The following is a 26,164-nucleotide window of genomic DNA, read 5'->3' as shown; positions in this document are numbered from 1 at the left end:
CCGAAAATATGTGTGTAAAACATGATGTTAAAATCCTAATAAATACATACAGTCAGCACTTGCCCAGTCAAGCCAGTTTAGCAGCATCATGCCAAAAGGCCCCTGCTCCTGCTTTTCAGCATTTAATGAGCTACAAATACTAACTGAGCTTTATGTTTATTTTCGACTGCAAATAAAGACTTGGTATAGTTTCCAAAAGTTTAGTTTAACTTATGAAAGAACTTAAATTGGTGATTCTTGAGTTCACATGAAATTTAGGTGGAATTGTTAATGTGGTTTGGTTTCTATGATTTTTCATGTAAAATTTCTATATTTTGTTATTGAACAAATTAGACATAATAATAGACCGTTTTAAGATAAAAGAAGATTAAAATGAATATAAAATAACTATAGACGCGCTAGCAGCTCTGAGAGTGAGTAGTGTGACGTCAGAGGCAGGGCGTGGCCGCGTGGCTCCGCCCACTCGACCGTCTGTCTGGAAAAGAAAAAAAAAACTTTTTGTATAGAAGGAATCAACAGCCGCCATCTTGTCGCGGATGAGAGTAGGGACTTCGGAAGAACATAATAATATTTATACAAATGCGGACCATTCAGACCGAGCCTTAATAGCTTTGTGGCGATAAATAGTACTAATATGGTCGATTTGGAGGACAATCGTGCTGTCTGTGGCCGAAATGTGGCCGATCTTGTCCTGTGGAAAAGCTCCGTATAGCTGATTTCCCCCTCCAGCAAGCATTGCTGCTCATAATTTCGCTCTCGGTGCCATGTTTCAGTCCGGCCTGCGCTGGTTCCAGCAGAAATGTCTTTATAAGAACATTATTTTCGCTTATTATTGATTCGGGTCCGAAATGGATCGTGAAGCTGTTCGTTCTGACTCGGAGGATTTCGCTTCCTTGGAGATACACCGATGACGTAAGACGTAAAAGACTCGATTCTAATCCTTGTTTGAATATTTTTTTTTCTCAAGAAGCAAAATAAACGATATTTCCTGATTAAAGAAGAAGAATTATGAGCTTAATTGGTGTGGAATTATCATGGGTTGAATGGCAGTGGCGAAGCGGGGCGCTGTTGCTTGTCTTTTGAGCCATTTCAGCTGGCTAGCATGGCTTGCTAGTGCTACTGACTTGGTGCGTTTTTTTTACATGAATGATTTTGTAACCCGACTGGTTTTTAGTTGAGACCTTAAAATTAGAACATTTCATTCCGTCCTGAAAACCAACCCGAAAAAATACACAGAATGGCTGACAACCTCTTGGATATGGGACCCCCCAACGCAAAGCGTCCTAAGCTGAATTCCCCTGCTCTGTCTTCGTCCGACGGTCCAGGTAAGAAATACTCCAAGCATCACTGTGACTGTGTAATGTCTACCTGAAACACTAAATTCTATAGCTCTAATACAGTAATACATAGCTGTAGCTCTAATACAGAACTAGCTAGCTGGCTAGAAGCTCGGGACGGCCTGAAGTTAAAACTGAGCCCCGAACAGCAGCAATGTATGAAGCAGAAGTGTCCTGTACCAAACATGCCTTCACATTTATCCCCGAATTTAGTTCATTACACGACAAAGCTGCAAATTGAGGTCTGTTCAGGTTCACCTAAAGCAACTAACTCGAAGAATTTGCAAAAAATGAAGGCTTGTTAGCAAGACAGGCTAATGTTACCGATTAGCTGACGATCATGTAGCCTGTGCTTCTGTGGTGAGGCCGAGCAGATCGCGATATTAGTTACGCTTCATTATAACCAGCTGCAGTATCTTCGCTCCTGCTTCGTTAACAACTGTTTATAAGCAAACCCTCACTTTTTCTTTTTATTACGTTTACAATTAGTGTTAGAGTTTAGAATTAGTGCCTAAATGTGCTGGATATTGTATCGTCTCATGTCATTCTGCATGTTTGCTAGTACGCCACTCGAACACTCTTCATGCCATTTTAAGTGCAGAAAGCCTGTCAGTCTGAACCACACAGCACGTTTACGGTGTGTGTATGACTTCCATGTTTACTGCGTACTACTTATGATCAAATGCATCAAGACGTAAATGAAACATATATAAACATTCATTTTCCTGGGGTTTCAATGACACATGACAGCAAAGAGCCATGTCTAGCATTTCAAAACAAAAAAAACTGACTGACTTGACTAGGGACGTATTTATGTTACTTCTCGTCCACTCCAAAACCGACGTGATAAAATTGACATTTACATGTAACAGAGAGTTACTAGTAGTACAGAATACAATCAAAGCAGCTAAAGATTTAGGTTTTCTTTTTTTTTTTTTTTTTTTTTTTTTTTTGCAAAGATGGGACTTGAACCTATAACCTTCTGATCAGTGGGGCTTGGCAATTGGTGTCATGAGCATGGTGCATTCTGTGATGAATTAGCAATATTGCAGCAAGAGCTGAGTTGTTTACATCTGACTGAATGTTTAAGGGAAAATTAGGAGACAGTTTTTAGATTTCTATTATTTTTGAGCAAATGCTACAGCAAAAGCCATTAACAAGGTTGGATAAATTATACTTAAACAGTCTGGTGAAGATAAAAAAAAAAACTGTAAAAACAAACAAAAGTTATTGCATTTGACATATTGTTTTGCACACATTTTAGTAATTTCAGGCACATATATCATTAGGGAGTTAATGTTTGTAGGACATGTAACACAGCTGTTATGCTAATAAATGCTTTATAAATTATTTTATGTTTTTCTAGCTCTGCTTAATCTGAATTTACTTAATATTTTAATTTCATTCAGATTCTAAACATAATGCTGTTTGTATTACAGTCTAAAATGTGATTTATAACTAGAACTACACTATAATAGGGATAGTATGGCACTAGATTTAAGTGATTTAAGATAAAATAGTGTACTAATGCAGTACAGTACTGTCCATCAGTACAGGGGGATACTGACTGTCAGTAAAGCTGAGAACTCTGCACTAACACACCCCCAGATAATGACAGATGCTGGCCTTTAAAATTTGCATCGATTCATCTAGATTCTCTGTATCTTTTTAAATATTATAGACTGTAGATGGTGAAATACCTCAAATCCTTGGTATGAAATAATGACTAAGCCATTTATCCCCAACCACTGATATATTTTCTGTTGGGAACTTATGGGATGGTGTAGACTGTACCCAAAAGGAATAAGGAAAGAATATAAAAAGTGTACAAGTGAACTAGGACTGCACAAGTAGTTGTATGTTTATCATTTCAGAGTTCACTTTAAAAACACTTGTACTAAAACTTGTTAAAGAACACCTAAAAGCACTGCAAAACGTGTTAAACTCTACTTTAGCACTGCTAGCCAGTTATGACTACCTGATACAAGAACTTTACTATGATTAAAGACAAAATTTACTAAAGATGTCAAGTGATTGTTTAATTTGGTCAAAATCTGAAATCCAGTTCTACTTGTAATAAAGAGGTATGAATTCACGAAATAAATCTTTGCATAAGCACTGTATTGGCAGTTGTTAATTGAGGGACCTTGTTAGTTGCTCACTTTCTAAGGGAAAAAGCACTTGACATCACCCAACTTCATCTTTTTAAACTTCATCCAAAGTTTTTCTTTCTTTTTTTTTTTTTTTAACAGCAGCTGCATTCAGACTGCAGTGTGGCTGTCTTACACAATATTACATGTAAAATATTGGATGGTGGTTCAACAAAGGTGCAGTGAACGTAACCCTAATAGTTCTACCCTGTCACCATTGGTCAATTGACATATTTTTCAATAAAATTAGCAAAACCTGTCATTTGAGCTGTGGCACCCATGCATGTTCACATGGATCTTCTTGTCATCCATCAAAAATGCAATAATTGTTTGTTAAAAAAAAGTTCACAGATTTTGAACTTGATGGAACCCACTACAGCATCAATCAGTCAATAAACAGATTCTGGTTTGGTAAGAATATGAAGGAGAAGCTTATCACAGATACCAAATCTCACCCAAAACTGCTCAACCAAGCACTTAAAATAATTTTTCCTCTTGATATCAATCTGACCACGAAATAATATAATAGTTTAGAGTATAAACAAATGTTTCTACTTTTGGTTAGTTATGTGCTTTTACTGACCTAAACAGCATGTTTTTATTTCCATTCTATCGGAAAGACAGTACTTTACAAGCACATATGGCTGTGTCCCAATCCACATCATTTTAGTTTGTGAATGTCAACAAACATCATTTTAAAATGATTTTAAGTTCTGTGTAAGTGGTTTATGAGTCGGTTTATAAGTTTGCTAGTGATCAAACAGAAATGTACATGTGCATTTTGACAGATGCCAAGAATGTCAGTGTGAAAGCAGCCTAAGACAATGGCTGGGAGTAAAGAGGATTGAAGTTGCAAAATCACATGTATTTAAGTGTTAATTTGTTCATAGATATTTTGCAATCTTTTTGCAGTGAATCTGTAAACTGAGCATTTTTGCAAAGAAATCAATAGCCAACTGCTAATAGTTGCTATGGCAACAAAGTTGCAATGATGGCGTTGTGCATTTTTGCAATTTATCTCTAAAAATAATTGTGTAGTCTAAACACAACCTTATTTTACTATAGCATCTCATGATTTCAGCAATTTTTTTTTCCAAAATATCCTATCTTGGTCCTCTTTGTTCAGTCTTATCACTTTAGGTTAAAGTGGCTGAGAAGTGACAAGTTGAGAGGCAGTTTGTTTATAAAGTATAAATCAAAACGTGTTGCGATATTAATGCAACATGCACACTGCAAGCAGTCTGTAAGGTTCCTTCATTAACTGATGGCTTGATGCGCAGAATTCTTGAAGCATGTTTGTTAAAATGTGTTATTTTTTGTGCTGGTTTTGTCTTATCTAAAAAAAGTTAGCAAAACTGCTTAATTTGCACAAGCACCAGCAATAACAATGGGAGGGGATACAGGATCTAAGCTGTGTTCGAAGTCTATCAGCTCCTGTAATTAGTCTGTAGTGCACGCCAAGTGATGCACAGTCACTGATGACCAAGGGTTTACTGTAAACCAAGCAGCAGTTTGAGAAGCTCCATTTCTCAGCTTTTACAGAATAACACTGACTGTAAACAGTTGTTGAGATGTTCACTTCAAAACAAGGCAGTGTATTTTAGTTTATTAACATGTGCATATCAGTGTTTGAACATTGCTTTTTGTTAACAGTGCAAGCAGCTAAATGAATTTATTACAGTGCAAATAAACCAACTAAAAAAAGTTGTTGTGTTCAACACTTAGTTTACCAACAAACACCTGCCACACTGTGGTGCACTTTTGTGGTCAAACTGTTCAAAAAGTGCCTTAATCACTGGTCTTTACCCCCTAAACCCCAGTTACTTTACACAAGATTATGGTTTAAGGGTGCATATGTGTATCAACACACTGCTGCGCAGACACTGAGATGTGTCAGACACAATCAAAACACAAGTCAAAACGTGCATACAATATTTAAAATTCCGGAAAATCTCCACACTAACAATGTTCATCAATAATTGATAACTGACAAATAGGTCATTATTTGATTAACACTGTTGATTAAGAGTAATTTAAAATTCATTTCCAACAGCTTGCAGTTGATTGAATTAGGAGCATTTTGAGGAGAGCTTTGCAGATCACTCGGCACCACTGAGGGAGAAATCTGACTGTGCAGAAATATACATATGGAAGGCACCTGTTGCCTACTGGTGGTGTCATGCAAAATTGTGCAGGTTCATCCTCTGTTGGGAGAGTTTGCAGCCATAGTAATGAAGTAACGTTAAACTCGGATAATATGAATATGTGTTAAAGAGATGATTCCGATATTTTACCTAATGACCCAATATCAAGGTTGGACTCCACTCTGTGATACCTGCCATAAACCCATTTCAATCAAACATATTCTAACTAAATGTTCTACATACTTACATCAGCGACAATCTATTGCAGTACCAAAGACTGTGAGAAAAATCTTTATTCAAGCAGAAATAACAACAATCCTCAAGTTTTTGATGAAAATTGGTCTAAAAGAGCACATCTTAAAAACAACACCTACCTACCTGGTTTCATGTTATTGCACAAGACCAAGACTCATTGATGTCAGATGACCTGAAGGCTATGGTGTCTGGTATGGGTTAAATGGTGAATGTACCGGAACTCACTGTGCATTAAACCCTTTTGTGTATGGGTCCAGTCAAAATGCCCGTGCTAACTCAGATGGATGATACATTATGTACCAATGGCAGAGATTGCACCAGGATGCACTGTAGGATGATCCACCTTGCAATGGACAGAAGTTGTAGGACTTGCTAGTAATGACTTTATACCAGGTACCACAGGATGTCTTCAGATGGCTTGTGATACCGATGTCTTGACAGGTCCAAGCTGTTTTGACAGCATATTAGGCAGGTTGGCTTAATGTTTAGGGGAGTGTATGTACTGCTATTTACAACATGAATTTGAGTGTTGATTGAAAAACAAGGGAGGGGGGTTACTAATAGTCAGAGATGTAAACAGGCTAAAATGTCAAATATAAATTTAAACCAAGTATTTGGACTTTGTTTTATATAAGCTCATGTAATTGTATCTGAATCTCTCTTTCTCATTTCAGACTTGGGGTCCTTGTTTGACTTGGAAAACGACCTCCCAGACGAACTGATCCCCAATGGTGATGTGGGACTGCTGTCTATGCCGAGCAATGGCGATGGAGGAGTTGCGGGCAGGATGGGTGGCATGGTGCCTGATGCTGCTGCCAAACACAAGCAGCTCTCGCAGCTCCTGCAGTCAGGCAGCGGTGGTCAGCCCGGCATGGTTGGGCAGCTAAGCACCTTGTGCAAGAGTCCACTAGGTCAGGCCTCACCGAGTCACCCTTCACAGCCCCAGAAACCTGTCGGCACACCCAGCGGTCCAGGCAACAGCGGCAGCCCAGGCATGGGCATGAACACAGGCTTTAACCAGGCTGTGCTGAACAGTGGGCAGGCCCATGGGCTTATGAGTCAGAATATGGCACAGCAAGGGCAGATGATGAATGGCATGATGGGGCCAGCAGGTCGAGGAAGGGCGGCACCAGGCATGCAATACCAGGGCCAGACCATGCAGGGGACACCAGGAGGAGGTGGTGGCACACCAGGCGTCAGCTTGGCAGGCAGTGTTCTGGCAGAGACACTGACGCAAGGAGCACCTCAAATGAGTGCACACAATGCAATCAACCCTCAGCAAACAGGAAACCTAGTCAAGGTAAGTGAGATTCAGCTTATAAATATTTGGTTAGAATTAATTTTTCAACTAAAAAAAGAGATTTTCATGTTGGAAAAAATTAATACACTCTCTGATACATGCATTTCTTTTCATACCCCTGCTTTCATTTGCTCTTACTTTTTAATTTCCTAAGTTGTTAGAAAGTGCACATATGACTGACTGCAGACAACATCAAGCATATTGAAATGAGCATAAAAAAAAATTGAAGGATTAATAACTAATCGGCAACTGGTTGCTGTAATGGCGCAGCGGTCAAACATGCTAGCCACTTCCCCTGAGATCAGTTCGAATCTTAGTTGTGCTGTTGTTCTATTCGGTGATTAAACAGACACGGCTGGCCATGTCTGGGGAAGGGGGTGACCGAACAGCCTAGCCATTGGGTGATGCACTTGTCGGTGCTCTCTCACTTTTGGTCCCAAACCCGGATATAAATAAAGGTGGCTAACAACAGAAAACAAAGATTTATATGTAATCATGTCTCTGTCCATTATTGGGGACAGCACGGTGGCTAGATGGGTAGCACTGTCGCCTCACAGCAAGAAGGTCCTGGGTTTGACTCCCAGGTGGAGCGGTCCGGGTCCTTTCTGTGAGGAGTTTGCATGTTCTCCCCGTGTCTGTGTGGGTTTCCTCTCACAGTCCAAAGACATGCAAGTGAGGTAAACTGGAGATACAAAATTGTTTGCAACTGTGTTTGACATTAAAAACTTAAACTGATGAATCTTGTGTAACCAGTAACTACATGTTCTGTCATGAATGTCAGCAAAGTGTGTAAAACATGACCTTAAAATCCTAATGAAATAAAAACAAATGTCTATTATTGTTAAATTCCCATATAAAAAGGTTATTGTGAGAGGGGGCTAAAATTGCAAGACAACAGTTTAGGCAGTCACAGTTTACATGTCACAGGTATTGTGTGCCATTGGTTAATCTTCAGGTCTCTCTTTGTTTTGCTTAGATGGGTATGGGGGCCACAAATGGTCCTTTTGGACAGCAGTATGTGCAGGGCGCAGTGCAGCAGATGAACAGTGCTGGTGTTAATGTGCAGCTCCAGAACAAGGCAGCTCTCTCGAACAGCATCCAGCCCACGCTTAAGGGGGCGTCCAGTGTACAGAATCTGGTCAGTTACCTCACATTGTTTGCTCTTTGATAAAGTATTTCATTTTAAAATAATTTCAATGTATTTTTTTGTTTTTACTGTTTTAAAAAAAGTTACATTTCTGAGAATAAGCTTTTTTAAACGTCACATTAATATATGTTCTTAACACCGCAAGTAATGATGAATACAAAACTATTTTGCAGTTGAACTAGAGAATAAATAATAATTTAATAATTATTTATTAAATAAAAAAGGAAGGTTCTCCTCTGTCAGTAAAATGCCTAAAATTCAATGAAAACTCAAACTCTGCAGTTTGCCTCTCATCTGTCAGCTCAATGAGTTCTCAAAGCCTCCTCCCTTTCTAGCTTCAACAGGTTCCAGCTGTGGGTATGATGCCAGGACAAGGGGCACCAGCTGCTCCCACCGCAGATCCTGAGAAGCGCAAGCTGATCCAGCAGCAGCTGGTCCTGCTGCTTCACGCACACAAGTGCCAGCGGCGTGAGCAGGCCAATGGCGAGGTGCAGCCCTGCCTGCTACCCCACTGTCGTACCATGAAGAATGTTCTCAACCACATGACCCACTGCCAGGCTGGCAAGTCCTGTCAAGGTGAGCTGATGTTTGCTGATAGATGTAGATGTTCAACTAAGTATTTGTCCCCATTTTTTGACTTGTTTTGTGTGGGATGTTATTTTGGTCATCGCTTCGTTAGTGGCCCAGTAGTTATGATGTGCTTTTTTGTGTGTATTAAAATTGTGTCTGTATTACTTGTGTAGAACGTTTAAAACCCAAAGAGTAACAGTATAAATTGTATCTGGTGTTTTTGTTTTTATTTTAGTGGCACACTGTGCATCCTCAAGACAAATTATTTCTCACTGGAAGAACTGCACACGGCATGACTGTCCAGTCTGTTTGCCTTTGAAGACTGCCAGCGACAAAAGAAACCAGCAGCGTAAGTTCCACTGTAAAGTGCTCTTTTAGTTGTTTACAGCCTTTTTGTCATGTGGTAAGAAGCAACTCGATACATTATATGGCCAAATGTATTCGGACACTTAACCATGAGCTTGTTAGACAATCTATTTCAAAAATATGTGGTATTAAAGTTGAGTGACCGTTGTGGGATATTTTCAGCTATAACAGCATGCTTTTCACAAGACTTTGAAGTATGTCTGTTGGAATTTGTGCCCTTTCATTTAAAAGAGCATTGAAAGGACAATGATGGATGTCAGTTAACGTTCCAGTTCATTTAAAAGCTGTTCAGTGGGGCTGCAATCCAGGCTCTGTGCAGGCCACTGGAATTTCTTTAAACCAAGCTTTTCCTCACGTCTTTATAGACTTTGCTTTGTGCAAAGGGGCACAGGAATTCTGTGTATGTAATTGTTATATGTGTTCATTTTACGTAATATGGAGATGATGTGCTTTGAGAGTTGTGAAAAGTTTGATTTTAAGTTTCAGTCTACATATATTTCAGCAGGCAGGGAGTCTGTAGTAAGTTACATCATGAGGGTGTTACTTCCTGTGTTTTCCAGCCGAGATCTATCAGAGGGGTGGTGCAAACCATGCTCCTAGGCTCTGATTGGACAAGTAACTGCTGACTGGTTTAAATGCTCAGTAGTAGAAACATAGACCATGTGCTTCCTATCATTTATGTTGTGTCCCCAGCAAGACCCGCTGTATTAAAAAAGTTATTTACTAAATATTGTATTTTCATTAAGGGTTACATATTATTATACTTGAGCTTTACTTATGTATGTGTTGCACTTGAAATCCCCCACCCCTTAATCTTAACCAAAGTGACACACACTAATGTAGTCTGTCCCCCTTTACAGCCATGCTGAATCCAACCAACACTGGCATACAAACACCCATGGGCACAGTGGGCAACACTCAGCCGACTGCTCCCAGTATCAACAGCGCCACCCACATAGACCCAAGCTCCATGCAGAGAGCCTATGAAGCTTTGGGTCTCCCATATGGAAACCAGTCTGCCTCACAGACACAGGGGTTGGGTCAGCAGACTTCTCAGAACCAGTCAATTCAGCAGCAGCTCCGGACCATGAACTCACTAGGTAATGTGCACCAGACAAGTAACACACTTCAAATGTATTAACTTCGTATAATTAAATGTGCTGAATTCACCCCACAGATGAGTAGAATAGTGGTTTAAATGTGTAGAATATCCATATATTCAGCATTTAACATTGTAGTATTCTGACATAAATTGACTTGAACATTTTCATCCATTCCTGTTTCATGAATGACTTTTCTTTGTCAGTTAATCATTCTAACTAAATGATCCTGCTTAGTGGCATGCCTCACAGTGTGTGTGTATGTTTGTGTGTTTGATTGGTATCTACTGGCCCTTCAGGCACTAACCAGATGAACATGGGCGGTAACGGTATGGGCATTTCCACTGCTGATCAGACGGGTCTCCACACTGACTCATCACTGCCATCATCCCTCAGCAAGTGAGTCTGTCCCCTTTTAACCTCTAACCTCATATCTGGATCACAGTATCATTTTTTTAAAGCTTCCCTGTTTGTCTGGAATATCAAAAAGAAAAAGAACTGGAATTATTAGAAGTTTCTTTTTATTTGTCTAGAATAAAAATGTAATTCTGTTGGGCGCTCTGGCAGCACAGGGGTAAACTGGGCTGGTCCACTATCAATGAGATCCAGGTGTTCGAATCCACAGTGGTGCTATCAGCCAGTCACGTATCTACATACAGACATGATTGGCTATGTGCTTAGCCCCCCACGATAAATTGGAGACCTGTCTGGGGAATGTTAATTCATTTCGTCCAGTGATTTTGGGCAAACCAGACCCAACGCAACCCTGATGATAATTGGTGAAAAATGACATTTTTACTTCTGAATAGTCACCTTTTATCTCTTTTAGGGGTATGAAAGACAGGTGCTATGTATAAAATGTAAAACTGTGACACTGTACAGGTGCTAAAACATACCAGGGAAAACACCACTTACAACTGGAATAGGCACAAGTACCTGAGGTGGTTGCAAATAACCACCAACAATAATCTATTATGACATCAGAACAGCTTTGCAGATGACAAACCTTTTTTTTATTAAATATATTTTAGAATAACATGGCCATTACTGTGAATCAGGCAAAATGTTCCATATACTTAGCTGCATGCATCTAATGAAAGTACTGTTAAAGTAAATACAGCAAGATACTTTCATTCCATCTTATTACTCTAGTTCGTGCCATGGAATTAATTATAGTTGAGCTTCACGTACTAGCACTGTTTACCCACTCATTAAAGCCACTGCTGCAGCCAGCTTCAAGCACACAAACATGGGCGTAATTAGTGGACGTATGAGCACCTGACAAGTAAAAAAAATATCATAATGACTTTAACCCCCTTGGCACTCAGGGGTCTTTATGAAAAATGGGCTTCAGATGGCAGCATATGCTACATGTTGGTCAAAAATGCATATATACACCCCCAGCATTATTGGTGCTTTTGCTAATGCAGTTAGTTGGAATGGTCCCTTTTCTCTTTAGCCTGGAGACAAACAATTTAAAAGATGGGCTTGTCAGACCATAGCACATGTTTCCACTTTGCCTAATTGCATCTTGGGTTAGTTGGAGGCCTGAGAAGTTGGGGGCATTTTTGGAAGTCTTGAGTGAAACTTTGTACCGACAAAGTTTTCTTGGTATTCTTGAACCCATGTAGTCATATAGAATTAATTCTCTGAATTCCTAGTTAATAATGTTCTGGACTCTAAATGACCAAACCTTTTATTAATGCTCAGCGTTATTAGCGCTAGAGCTCTAGAGACTAAAGCTCTGGAGACAGTCATGATGTAAAAGCAAAATATTATACAACTGTGGTGCTATGACCTTCCTCAATTAAAACTGACTGCGTTGCTTTGATATGAGAAGGCAATATTGCAAAGTTTTATTAAAAGAAAAAAACAGTGTAACAAACTGCATTCTGATTGCAATCTTTTGACTTCTGATATTTTCATCATAAAGTGTTTCGTCTTCATCTACCTAATCTCTATTTAACTGTGTTCTTACAGTCAGCTCATGTCAGATGGATCTGGTGTGGGGGGAATGGGGAATCTGCCATCAGCAACGGCACCTTCTATGCCTGGCATGGAAAAGACCTGGCATGAGCATGTCACTCAGGATCTGCGTAACCACCTTGTGCATAAACTGTAAGTAAAACCATGAACCAATGCTGTTAGTAAGCATTTAACATTTCTCCAATAAAATAATAAGTCTCACTTTTCCTAAAATCTCTCCTTTATTTCACAAAGCGTTCAAGCCATATTCCCCACTCCCGACCCGGCAGCACTGAAGGACAAACGAATGGAAAATCTAGTCGCTTATGCTCGCAAGGTGGAGGGTGACATGTATGAGTCTGCCAACAGCAGGGTATGCTACTTCAACTTTTCCACTAAACCACTGTCTATGCACTGCTGCTGGCTTCTTGCATTTTAATGTGTTTTGTTGTCTCTAGGACGAGTATTACCACTTTCTAGCTGAGAAAATCTATAAGATCCAGAAGGAGCTGGAAGAGAAAAGGAAGTCAAGGCTTCAGAGACAGCCTCCCATTGGCACTCAGGGGGTTCAGCAGCCTGGTATTCCCCAGCCTAATGCCATGGGAACTGCACAAGCCATCCGGCCACCAAGTGAGTGTGGACTTATATGTTCTATATGTCAGTGCTTCTTAGTTTTTTCTAAATTGATAACCAAACATCATTAGCCAACGTTTAACCGGTAACTGACAAAACATGACACTGACTTTCATATTAGCCAAGTTTTATGCTTTATTGATAAAAAACCCAGCATAACTTAGTGTGTGGCAGTAATGCAGAACAAAATTCCATCAGCAGAACCAGTTCAGTTTTCAGAATGTGGATTTAACACCAAATTATAAGCGAACAGATTGGCACTAATTATAATGTACAAAGATGCAGTTGCTACGTTAAAGCTATTCCTGACGACATTAGTGTTATTATACGATGATTAGCAGTTTTACCTTTATACTAAATCATGATGCAAAATATCCATATGATTTTTGTATAAAAAAGTTACACACAGATCCACAGCTGTACCCAAATCTGCAGCATGCACACTGAAGCTGGGTTTTAATTTCCCGCTCTTTGTTGTACAGACTAGCTGTGCTCTCAATTAGAGTGAAGCATCAGCTGTTAAAAATGCATTTACAAGACCGTTTAACCTGCAGCTGTATTTGAACAACGACTTTTCTATGTCGATTATCTGTTATCTGTCAATGTTTAAAATCACTATTTTTGAGTGTGTTATAAAGATACTTTTTTGTAACTCTACAGTCCCAATATAGTATTCAAAGCTCATCGAAATGTTTTTTACCTTCCAGATGGACCTCTGCCTATGTCCAGCGTGCCAAATCAGATAATGAACCGCTTGAAAGCTCCTCAAGGTATGTATGTTCCTGTTTTCTATCCATTACACTCCAGCATTTTTACATTCAATGAAAATAATCTCAGAATGAAATGAGAAAAATCTGTTCATTTTTGCAATGCCTAAATTGAATACAGTAATTATAGGATCATCTCTGTACCCTCATCCAATACCTGACTGCATTTTTTTTTACCTCTACTGCTGCTGACCCCCACTGATCCTACCCAAAAATGAAGAAAAAAAACGAAGAAATTGAGAAATCTGCCATACAAGATAAACCATTTATTTATCACAGTGTGCATTGGGACATTTAACGCTTGCATTTTTGTAACTTACATGTTGTGTGCTTAATTTCTGAAGTATAATCGTGACAGTCTTTTTGTCTACATTTTAGGGCTGAATCAGTTTAACGCCATGGCGATGCAGAATGTACAGATATCTCAGTCCCCAGTAGGATCTCGAGCACCCTCCCCTATGAACCATCCAGCTCAAATGAACATGGGCTCTGTTAATACGGTACAAATCTTACTTTAACACTAAACCAGCACAGGTAGGCCTGGCTAATTATCTGATGAGTGTTTGCTGTAGAAAGTTTGACTCTGCAGTACTGTGTGGCATGAGAACTGGAGTCTCGACACTTCGGCTCTATCACATTTCTACTGTATATTTTCTCACAAGCCTTTAACAATTTGTTGCCATTTACAAGAAATGGCTTGTTGCTTTGTCTTCTACAAAGGTTCCACTTAAAATTCTTTCGTTTTTGGTAGGTGGGTATGTCTCCTTCAAGGATGATGCAAGCTCAAAGTATGATGGGAGCTCATGCAAACAACATGGTGGGCCAAACTCCCAACCAGAATCAATTTATGAACCAGACACAGTTCCCAAACTCTGCAGCTGCCGTGAATGTGAACTTGGCTCAACAGGCAGGACAGGCTGGTGTCACACAGGTGAGGACATAAAATGAGCTGCTTTTTTAAATTTAAGAAAGAAATAAGGGGCTTGGTTTGAAAAGCATAGAAGGATTTTACACCAATGTCACCACCATTCTGTGATACAAATAGCAACTGTTACATTAACACTGTATGGATAAAAGTATTGGGACACTCAAACATTATGAGTACAGGAGCTTTGATGATAGCCGATTCTAAATACATAGGCTTTATGTCTATCCATTTGTGTTAGGTGCTTGATCTTATACAATTGTGGCACTGCGACTGACTGAAATGCCTGAAATTGATGGTTAAGATGTGTTTTCCAATATTTTTTGTCCATATAGTGTGTATTGCTAGCCCTAGTAGCTCACCTCTCGTAGAAAGCATTCATAACTGTGTTCTTATGGTTCAGTCTGTTTCCCCTCTGTGTTTTCTGTGTAGCCTCAGCAGCAGAACTCTAATCTCTCCCTGAATGCTCTGGGTTCCCTGACTCCACAGCCTGCTATGTGTTCTACCCCTCCACCTCCCACCTCTGGCATGGTAGCCCCTAACCTGCAACACATGGCTCAGCCCTCCACACCTGCCTCTACCGGGAGTCAGGCCACACCCACCCACATACCCCGCCCTCCTTCAGTCCTGTGTGCCTCCCCCAACCCCTCACAACCACTTACGCCCCTGCAGTCCCAGCCAGAGCCTGCATTGCAGACACCACAGGCAGCCTCTGAGCAAGCGCAGCACCCTGCTACTCCGGTAAGAGTAAAACAACAGCTGTAATGTAAGCTTCTGAGCGTTGTTTCAGTGCAGAAAACTCAAAAACGGACACTTTGCTCTTTCTTTTGGGCCTCTGTTTATTTAATGATGTTTTTCTACCGTATAGCTGCTGTCACATTTGTTTGGAAACAGGCCTGGCTTATTTCATTCACACTTTTGTTTTTCAGCAGCTCTCTCAGGGAGCAGCTAACATGGATAATCAAGTACCCACCCCTGCATCTGAAGCAGACACGCACCCCCAACCAGAAATCCCTGTGGCCCTTCCTAAAACTGAGCCAGAAGAGGAGAAGCCGGACCTCGAGAGTGGCAAGAAGCAGCTTGATATCAAATCAGAGGTGTGAAATTCGAGTCTTTTTTGTTGTAGATAGTCTTTTCTGCTCTCCTCACAAATATCGCTTGGTTTTGATTGCAGTGGTTTTCAGCCAGTATCCTTACATTTCAATTTAGGATGAAGATATCAAGGCTTTGCCTGTAAAGAAGGAGGAGCCACAGAGTGCAGAGCCTAAGCAGGAGCCAATGGATTCAGAGGAGAAGAAACCAGAGGTGAAGACAGAAGCCAAAGAGGAGGAAGACAGTGAGCCTAGTGGTACAACTTCGTCCTCTCAGTCCCCTCAGACACACAAAAAGAGTAAGGATTTTTAAACGCTGTTAAACATTTTGTGGTTTGAGGAATGAACTTTTCTCATGATTACATGATTATCTCTTTTCAGTCTTTAAGCCAGAAGAGCTGAGACAGGCATTGATGCCCACATTGGAAGCTCTGTACAGGCAAGACCCTGAATCTCTGCCCTTTCGCCAGCCTGTGGACCCCATGCTGTTGGGCATTCCGGTAAATTCCATTGCTTTTCTGTTACTTATATTTATATAACTTGAAGACAGCAAAAACTAATTCAGCACTTTATTTTCTTTGTCTTCATTAGGATTACTTTGACATAGTGAAGAATCCCATCGACCTGTCAACTATCAAGCGGAAGCTTGATACTGGTCAGTACCAGGAGCCCTGGCAGTATGTAGACGACATCTGGCTCATGTTTAATAATGCCTGGCTGTACAATCGCAAGACATCGAGGGTGTACAAATACTGCTCCAAACTGTCCGAGGTGTTTGAGCAGGAGATTGACCCAGTCATGCAAGGCCTGGGCTATTGCTGTGGGAGAAAGGTAAGCCCTACAGACCATCTATCAAGTCAGAATGTGTGCAATAGTGAGGTTGACCGCATGGCATAGCTGCTTTGGCATGGGTTTAGGTTTAGATGTAACATTTGTTTCTGGATTCTGTTAGTTTTAATTAAGGGTATTAATGTGTAATAACCTTGTTATAAATTATGTGGACATTTTGTATCATGCACCAGTATAAACACAAAATCTTTTTTGGCTTTTCAATTAAAAAAATGTAAGTTGCTGTGTAAGCAATTTAAAATAATTACTTCATTGTAGTAGACAAAATGCTTTTAATTTGCATTTTAGGAAGAGCTTTCTTTTTCCTTGCTCATATTTTCGTAATCCCTAATCAAATCCAATTCTTGCAAATTCCCATGTTGTATTTTTGTTTGCCTCTTTTACCAGCCTTGTGCTGGCTGAGGAGGGCTGAGAATAACACTCTGGCTCACCAACATGTGCACAACCACAGGAGCCACCCCACTTTTCAACCTACTTTCCCTTAAACAGCCAATCGTGCCTGTTTGGGTGTCCAGCCAGGTCGAATGCACCACCTGGGATTCGAACCCAAACCACGCTACTTTTTTCTACAAATCAATAAAGCATGAAATGTCATTGTCATGAAAACAGTATCTTGTTCAAGCATATTAAAAGCCCTGCAACTTCTATTTAAAGTAATTCAGTCTGTAAGATTATTCAGTCCAAGTAATTTACCTGAATACAGGTATGTTCTGCTAATGCTATATTTTAAATACATGACTTTGTCCCTGTTTCTCCACAGTATGAGTTCTCACCTCAAACTCTTTGCTGCTACGGCAAACAGCTGTGCACCATCTCCAGAGACGGCACATACTACAGCTACCAGAACAGGTATTTGCATGCTGAACTTTATAAATCAGTATGATCAAGGAGTAGAAGAGTCCTCAAAATACTTCATACATTTTAATGTAGCTGTACAGTGGCTCTGTTTTATACTGCAGAAATCAGGTTTTGAGTTTGAGGCCAATATGCTGTTAGACGAGGGTGTGCTTAGCGCCATCTAGCGACATCAAACGTTCGAAATGTGACAGCTATACATTTGGAAGATGGGTTTATAGCACTAACTGCAGTGTGAATTCCATTACTCGTCACAAAACATCCCTGGGTGGTATGATTAATAACCTTGAAATAATGTATTGTTTATGAGAAATAGTCCAATGGTGTCACCAGTTCTTTATTGTGCAGTTGAACTTAATCTTCAAAATGTTTACAAGTGAAAACGCAGTGTGGGAATGTAGTTTTCTCTCTGCTTAATACACATTACTTTTGCACTGAACTAATCTTGAGTATTGGCCTAGTAACCCTGGCAGCAAGTGTTCATTAAACCCGTTCTTTATTTTACATTTATGCCATTTGACTTGCAGTTGTGATCGAATATAAATTAATATAATATAAATATTATTATAATAAAGCAACTGTGGGTTAACGACTTTGCTCAGGGGCTCCACATTGGCATCTTGGCAATTGTGGGGCTTGAACCAGCAATATTTTTGATTACTCGTTCTGTATTTTAACCGCTGAGCTACCACTTGTAATTGCTTAAAACAAGATATATAGTAATATATACAGTAATAATACAGTAATATATAAGCATACTTCACATTTTTGTTACATGATGAATATATATGAATGTTTGTGCTTTTTCTTAAGTTTCCATCTATGGCCTTTTTCCAGATGTTATGAAATTCAACATTGTAAAAATACATTATAAAAGATAATTTTTGCAATCAATTGCAACATACATGCTAAATTCTGATTGAGTAACTTGTGGAAAACTGGTCTCTTGGCATGGCTCACTGTTCTCAACTTATAAGCTACTGCATTCTCTCCTTATCCAACGTCTTTGCTTTCAATTTATTGAATAACACTTACTAAATTACTACTTTGGTTAACATTTTGTAAACCAAATGATTCTGCTTTACCTTCTGATGCATGTCTAGTAGTAGATCCATACAATTCTGTATGTATCCATCATTTGCTGTTGAAGTCAAAAGTTAACGGGTGCTCGGGTGGCACAGCGGTTTATCGCTAGCCCACCACTACCGGGATCTCAAGTTCGAATCTCAGCTTTGCTATCGGTCCAGCAGTCATTTACACAGACATGATTGCCTGTGTCTGAAGGAGGGCAGGCCTAAGCGATTCCTCATTACTGCTGCAATTTCAGCCTCTGCTATTTAAAGAGACAAGGAATAATAGAGATCAGTGTGTAAACCCACCTCATGCAGGTGAAAAGAGGTTGTCTATTACACACGTTGGAGAAAATTGGAAAAGGGAAAATGCATAAATATAATAATAAGAATAGGTTTACTTTACTTTTATGCACATCTTTGTCATTGCAACCCTTGCAATCTCTTTAAATGATTGGTATACATGCTTCATACGCTTTATAATAACAAAAAAACTTCATAATAGCTTTGGCATGGTTTTTAAGGCTTGTTAAGCTAGTTTAGCTGTTTCCTTTAAAAGAACCTTCATTGGTGGGCTCTTGGTTAGGTAAAAAAAGAAACCACCAGCTGACCACACAGACTAAAGAAAGTGTCCAATCATTAAGAAGCACAAAAAGGTTTAAAAAAAATCACTGAAGTCCAAGACTAGCTTTCTAGCTGTTAACTTTTGACTTCATCTGTGTACTAAAGATCAGGAGTTCACGTGTGATCTAAGTTTAACGCTAACCTTTGCTTTGCCTCGGCCTTGTCTGTTGTGCTGTGCTGCTCTCCGTTTGCCTGTGCTGTTGTGTGCTGGGTCCAGTTCACCCAAATATGGCCTTCTTGCCGACAGGTATCACTTCTGTGAAAAGTGCTTCAACGAGATCCAGGGCGACAGCGTCACCCTGGGCGATGATCCTGCACAGCCTCAGACGTAAGTCTTGCCCTCCTCAAATGAAAACAAGTCAGAGAGAAGCAAGGAAGGTGGATTGGAGATGGAAATGATGCAGGCCAAAAATGTCAAATTTTGTTGATTTTGTCAAATGTGTTGATTTTTGTGATGATAATTCATGCAGACCAAAACCAAAGCTTGTCTTAAAAACTGTTTCTAATAATTAACCTGTAGAAACACAACTTACTACCTGTATATATTTGTACATTTATTAAAAACAAATTCATTTCTCTTCAGTATGATATCAAAGGATCAATTTGAGAAGAAGAAAAATGACATGCTGGACCCTGAGCCGTAAGTTATCGTAGTAATTTGAAGTAAGTAATTTTATTTGCATTTGACTTGTGTTTAAATGTTGTTCTATTTTTTCCTGAACAGTTTTGTTGAATGTAAAGATTGTTGCCGGAAGATGCATCAGATCTGTGTACTGCACTGTGATGCCATCTGGTCATCAGGGTAGGCATCTTTGCTTTGCAAAATGATCAGTAAAGTGACAACTGCTTTTAACAGCTTTTTATTAATTTATGATGTATTTTTTTTTTTTATTATAGATTTGTCTGTGATAACTGTCTTAAGAAGTCTGGAAAAACAAGAAAGGATAACAAGTTTTCTGCAAAAAGTAAGTGGTGTGTTGGGTTTCTTTCTTGATCATATAAGATTTTACAGCTGCAACTTGCAATTTGCGATGTGTGCACAGTCCACCAATCTTTTCTTATTTTCCCATACTTTGGTGGATTTGCACATGAGGTTGGCTTTGCGTATGGAGAGCCACGTCCCGATCTCTGCACCCCTCCACTTTCTGTATAGGCAACCAAGGTCCTTACAGTGTTTATAACCCCACCCCTTAGTCCGGTCTTTTCCACTCAGCAGACTGCTAGAGGGTGCCTAACCTACCGGTAGCCTAGCCGGCACTGGTGTGATAGCGGACTACCCTGTTGTGCCACCTAGGCGCTGAATCTTTAACCAGCAACCTTCCTGTTTACTAGTCCAATAGCTTAACTGAGTCAGTCAGAAGTCTGAGTTAGATGGATTTGAATGTGTTAATGCGTTTTTGTTTACAGAGGCCAGTACCTTGGTTTGCTGACCTTAAATGAAGTCTAAATCAGAAAAAAAGCCATACAGATGATTGAAATGATATTTTAACTTGCGTTCTTTCCTTGTCAAGGATTACAGAGTACGAGGTTGGGAACGTACATAGAGGACCGTGTGAACAAGTTCTTAAAGAGACAGAACCACCCTGAAGCTGGGGAAGTGTTTGTGCGGGTCGTGGCCAGCTCAGACAAGATGGTTGATGTCAAACCTGGAATGAAAGCTAGGTACTTGACAACTTTGCTAATCAGTTACCACCTTGACTTTTTTTATAGAAAATAACTCATTGGTGTTTTGTAGGTTTGTTGACTCAGGGGAGATGTCAGAAAGCTTTCCATACAGAACCAAAGCACTGTTTGCGTTTGAAGAGATAGATGGAGTAGATGTGTGTTTTTTCGGCATGCACGTGCAGGAATATGGGTCAAACTGCCCATTTCCAAACACCAGGTAACAACACTGAAATACTAATATTATGATCATATTGCGAGAGCCTCATTTTTTGTACAAAGTGAAGTTTATTTATTTTGTCCTGTTTTTTTTTTTTTTTTAGGCGTGTATACATATCATACCTTGACAGTATTCACTTCTTTAAGCCTCGGTTGCTAAGGACTGCTGTCTACCATGAAATTCTGATTGGGTATCTGGAATATGTAAAGAAACTTGGGTAAGTTTTAAATAGTTTGACATGAATTCAGCAAGATATGGTCTGTCTCCCTTTATTTATTATCACCTGCACGTTGTAATGCACCCTGTACTCTGTACTACTATGAAAACAGCTGTATTTTTTTGGACAATGTTATACTGAAATATGTCCCATATTTTCTGTATACAGTTACGTGATGGGTCACATTTGGGCCTGTCCACCAAGTGAAGGAGATGACTATATCTTCCATTGTCACCCTCCTGATCAGAAGATCCCCAAGCCCAAAAGACTGCAGGAATGGTATCGCAAAATGCTGGACAAATCTTTTGCAGAAAGAATTATTCATGACTATAAGGTAAGATCTTTTTTATTGTAGCACTGCCCAGCTAGTACAATATGAGAAAATATTGCTAATCTGTCTGCTAGCATTGCTTTGGTAACAGTTAAAAATTTGGAAATGCTTTTGTCTGTACAGGACATTTTCAAGCAGGCTACAGAGGATCGGCTGACAAGTGCCAATGAGCTGCCATATTTTGAGGGTGACTTTTGGCCCAATGTGCTGGAAGAGAGCATCAAAGAGCTGGAACAGGAGGAGGAAGAGAGGAAGAAGGAGGAGAGTACAGCCACCTCTGAGATAGTTGAGGTATCAAAACAGCATTGATATACTGGAATTAAAGTTGCTAGATTAAAAAAAAGAAAGAATTCATTTGTAATAGGGTTGGGCGGTATTACGGTATACCACGGTATTTAAAAATGGTGACGGTATTTAAAAAAATGTGAAGCGCCAAATTTCTGCTTAAGGTCCACCTTGAAATCGGAGACTTTAAGACCTGCGCGCATCCACAATAAGGGAGGGGCGGGAGTTGTAGGTGGTTGGAGCTCATTGATTGGTTGTGGGGGAGCTCACTGTTTGAGGCGATAACACAAAAGCTAAGGAGCGCTCTACATGGGGTGTGTTCAAACACCTAGTGAGCTGCCTTTCTGTCTTACTGCCTACACAGGCAGCTGCCTCAGTAGAGAGGATTCTAATAAGTCAATGACTTATTATAAGGCAAGTTATTCGAACGCGCTACTTAGACAGCGATTCCATCGGGTTTTGCTTGCTAAGCTAACAGTTAGTATCTTGCCCTTCAAAACCATGGGATGGGGCGGCACAATGCGCTAGCATGTCACTATAACATCTCTTTGTACCGAATACAGTTACATTCACTGACGAGCCCAAACTTGCAAAAAACACACTTGTGCAAGTTTATACAATATAATATTATCTCTGTGTGTGTGTGTGTGTGTTGCGCTCACTCTTCGCGATACTCGGATTTCGGATTTGAATTCCGACAATAAACAGCTTTTATTATGACTGATTAATTCCCCATACTGATGTGAAGCAGAATTGGTGTATTACAGCCAATAAGAACGGTGCAAAAATGAAAAGGACATATAAAACATATATATATATATAACGGTTCCCAGAGATGCGACTCGGTTCATTTGAAAGAGCCGTTCAATAGAATCGGATCGCTCGTGAACGACCCGTTACTAACAGAGAGACGTCCGCACGACCCCCCGCGGTAATACCGCATACCGCGGTATTTTATGAAGACGGTATGACGGTATGAAAATCGGCAATATCGCCCAACCCTAATTTGTAATTCTATTTTTTTTGGTTCTCAGGGGAACCAGGCTGATAGCAAAAATGCCAAAAAGAAGAACAATAAGAAGACCAACAAAAATAAGAGCAGCATGAGCCGAGCTAACAAGAAGAAGCCCGGAATGCCGAACGTAGCTAACGACCTGTCTCAAAAGCTCTATGCAACTATGGAGAAGCACAAAGAGGTAATAAGTCCTTTCAGTTTTTATAAACAGTAGGGTGTTTGCTCATTGCAAAGCCATTTGTTTAGGCGACTTACTTGGGCGTCCACACACATACAGTCGGTTGTGATTGAATAAAAGATACTGGACAGGGCCTCTTCCCACTACGATATGAGATCTCCAGGACTGGTCTGGTCGCTGTTGTGAGCGGTGGAGAGTCACATGGAGCTTAGCATGGCTGTCTTACATTATACTGCTCTGTGTGTGAACCAAACACAGCATTTCCACAAGCATGTTGCCTACACCACATTTCTGTGCTTAAAAAATGTCAGTGTGTTTTAAGTTTTTCTTTTCCATGTTTCTGTTCTGTTCAGGTGTTTTTTGTAATCCACCTCCACGCCGGGCCTGTAATCAACACCCTGCCCCCCATCGTGGACCCTGACCCCATGCTCACCTGTGACCTGATGGATGGCCGGGATGCCTTCCTGACGCTAGCACGGGACAAACACTGGGAGTTCAGCTCTTTGCGCCGCTGCAAGTGGAGCACTATGTGCATGCTGGTGGAGTTGCATAACCAGGGCCAGGACCGCTTTGTCTACACCTGCAATGAGTGCAAGCACCACGTAGAGACACGCTGGCACTGCACCGTCTGCGAGGTCAGTCTCTCTTATGTGAATTCAAGGCATTCTCTAAGGTTTCAAACATAAAGTGCAGGATGCCATGTAAGTATTTAAGCTCCTTAGTATCATCAGTGGTTAATTTTCCCATTGTTTTGTCTTCCAGGACTTTGACTTGTGCATTAATTGCTACAAATCCAAGGGTCACGAGCATCAGATGGTGAAATGGGGTCTTGGCCTTGACGACGACAGCAGCAATCAAAGCAGTGAAGCTTCCAAGAGCCCACAGGAAAGCCGCCGCCTGAGCATACAGCGCTGCATCCAGTCTCTGGTGCACGCCTGCCAGTGTCGCAATGCGAACTGTTCACTGCCATCCTGCCAGAAGATGAAGCGGGTGGTGCAGCATACCAAGGGCTGCAAGCGCAAGACCAACGGGGGCTGTCCGGTCTGCAAGCAGCTTATTGCTCTGTGCTGCTACCATGCCAAGCACTGTCCAGAGAACAAGTGTCCTGTGCCATTTTGCTTAAACATAAAGCACAAGCTTCGGCAGCAGCAGATTCAACAGCGGCTGCATCAGGCCCAGATGATGAGGCGACGCATGGCGCTCATGCAGGGCCGCACCATGCAAAAACCCATGCCCTCACCTAATTCCGGAGCTCCCGGGACCCCAAACTCTCAGTCACAGCCACAGACGCCACAGCCATTACCAAACCAGCCCCAGGTGCCTACCCAAAACCTGGCTGTCATGCCCCAAGCCTTCACAAACAACGGGCACAGCAGTCAACCGCCCACACCAGGCAAACAAGGGCCTCAGTCCTCGCCCCTCCATCAGCAACAGTCTCCACTGCCCATGCCTCCGCAACAGCACCCTCAAGCACCGACACCACAACAGCAGCAATCGCTGGCTGCCCTGGCAGTGGCACGAAATATAGAGATGGCTGCCAAGGCAAAGCAGCAGCAAGAGCAGCAGTCAAACTTCCAGGTTAACATGAATGGCGTGCCCATGAACCAGCCTCGCATGATGGTGCCTATGCAGGTGATGGGGCCCCGAGGCCCACAGCCGATGCAAAGCATGCAGTCCGGGCCGTGGGGTCCTGGGATGCAAGGGGCCATGCAGAACCCACAGGCCCCTCAACCGCAGCAGGTGCCAATGCAGCAGGTCACTATGGTCTCTCAACAGCCTCAGGTAACGCAGCAGACTCAGCTGTTGCAACGACCCATGATGCAACCGCAACAAGCCCGGCCCATGCAGAGTGTCATGCCCCCGCAACCAGTGCCACCTCAAACACCACAGCAAATGGGCATTGCCCAGCGGGGGACAGGAAGCAGCATTGCGCCCGGTGCCCTCCAGGAGCTCCTTCGCACATTAAAGTCACCTAGTTCCCCTCAGCAACAGCAGCAAGTCTTAAATATTCTCAAGTCCAACCCCCACCTGATGGCTGCCTTCATCAAACAACGGACAGCAGCAAAGTACCAGGCTAGCCAGCCCCAGCAGGCCCCGCAGCAGCAACAGAACCCACAAGCCATGATGGCTGGCCAGCCAGGAATGCAGAATATAGCTGCCATGCAGGGTGGCCCAGTGATGAGACCTGGAATGCAACCTCAGCAGGCTGCTGCAGCACAGGGCTTGGGGGCTTTAGGGCCCCAGGGGCAACTAATGAATGCCGCTCACAACGGCAATCAGCAGCTTTATCGCCGGCAGCTCATGCAGCAGCAGCAGCAGCAACAGCAACAAGGAGCCATGGCTCCTGGACAGGGAAGGTTTCCCCGGCCTCAAGGCGCAGCTAGCTACTCTCAGATACGAATGCAGCAGCAGCAGCAAATGGCCACTGGACCCATAAACCAGATGTCAGGCATGGCCCAAATTGGCCAGGCTGGAATTAACATGGACCCTTCGCAGAACATTATGCAGCAACGCATGCTGCAGCAGCAACAACAACAACAACAACAGCAGCAGCTCCCACAGCAGATGTTAAAGCAGCAGCTGGGATCTCCACCGCAAGCCACCTTGATGAGCCCTCAGCCCCATATGCTGCCGGGACACCAGCAGGGCTCGCATTTACCTGGCCAGGCCATGGTTAATACATTAGGCAACCAAGTAAGGTCGCCTGCCCCAGTGCAATCGCCCCGTCCCCCTTCCCAGCAGCCCCCGCACTCTAGTCCCTCGCCGCGCATGCAGCCCCTGCCTTCTCCCCAGCATGCCTCACTGCACTCCAACTCCCCCCATCCCACTTTGGCTGGACCCATGTCAGGCTCCATGGACCAGGCACATCTGTGTACACCAGAGCAGAGCACCATGCTCCCTCAGCTTAACACACCAAACCGTAGAGGGCTGACCGATGACTTGGGTATGGTTGGGGACAGCACTGGAGACACATTAGAAGAGTTTGTGAAAAGATTGTAGCAAAGATGCTCAGATAGAAAGGTTTTCATTTTCACATCATTCTTTGTACTGATATTTCAAACAAAGAAAGTAAATGGTTTACACAAAACCAATGGACTAGATCCCCCC

At 41.6% G+C, this 26,164-nt stretch overlaps 1 protein-coding gene across 2 annotated transcripts; it reads left to right on the top strand.

Annotated features, from left to right (window-relative positions):
* The first annotated feature begins 519 nt into the window (after positions 1 to 519).
* Positions 520 to 26,164, top strand: crebbpb (CREB binding protein b). Of its 2 annotated transcripts, none has more exons than XM_062984853.1 (31): positions 520 to 1,325; positions 6,561 to 7,186; positions 8,163 to 8,324; positions 8,669 to 8,909; positions 9,139 to 9,252; positions 10,130 to 10,369; positions 10,669 to 10,768; positions 12,350 to 12,487; positions 12,590 to 12,707; positions 12,793 to 12,964; positions 13,675 to 13,737; positions 14,113 to 14,234; positions 14,486 to 14,665; positions 15,092 to 15,400; positions 15,592 to 15,756; positions 15,869 to 16,049; positions 16,132 to 16,250; positions 16,342 to 16,581; positions 17,360 to 17,448; positions 19,396 to 19,476; positions 19,732 to 19,788; positions 19,873 to 19,950; positions 20,046 to 20,113; positions 20,660 to 20,810; positions 20,884 to 21,030; positions 21,134 to 21,247; positions 21,416 to 21,581; positions 21,702 to 21,869; positions 22,898 to 23,059; positions 23,410 to 23,691; positions 23,819 to 26,164. In XM_062984853.1, the coding sequence occupies exons 1-31, from the start codon at positions 1,238 to 1,240 to the stop codon at positions 26,054 to 26,056; spliced, it is 7,179 nt and encodes a 2,392-aa protein (XP_062840923.1). In that variant the 5' UTR covers positions 520 to 1,237; the 3' UTR covers positions 26,057 to 26,164. The 2 variants fall into 2 exon arrangements, with proteins under 2 accessions (XP_062840923.1, XP_062840922.1); XM_062984852.1 differs by having other exon boundaries at positions 15,589 to 15,756.

This window comes from Trichomycterus rosablanca, chromosome 22, assembly GCF_030014385.1.
Source record: "Trichomycterus rosablanca isolate fTriRos1 chromosome 22, fTriRos1.hap1, whole genome shotgun sequence".
In the NCBI taxonomy this organism is placed as follows: Eukaryota; Metazoa; Chordata; class Actinopteri; order Siluriformes; family Trichomycteridae; genus Trichomycterus; species Trichomycterus rosablanca.
The sequence above is the reverse complement of the archived record's forward strand: the minus strand, read 5'-3'. Positions and strand labels throughout refer to the sequence as shown.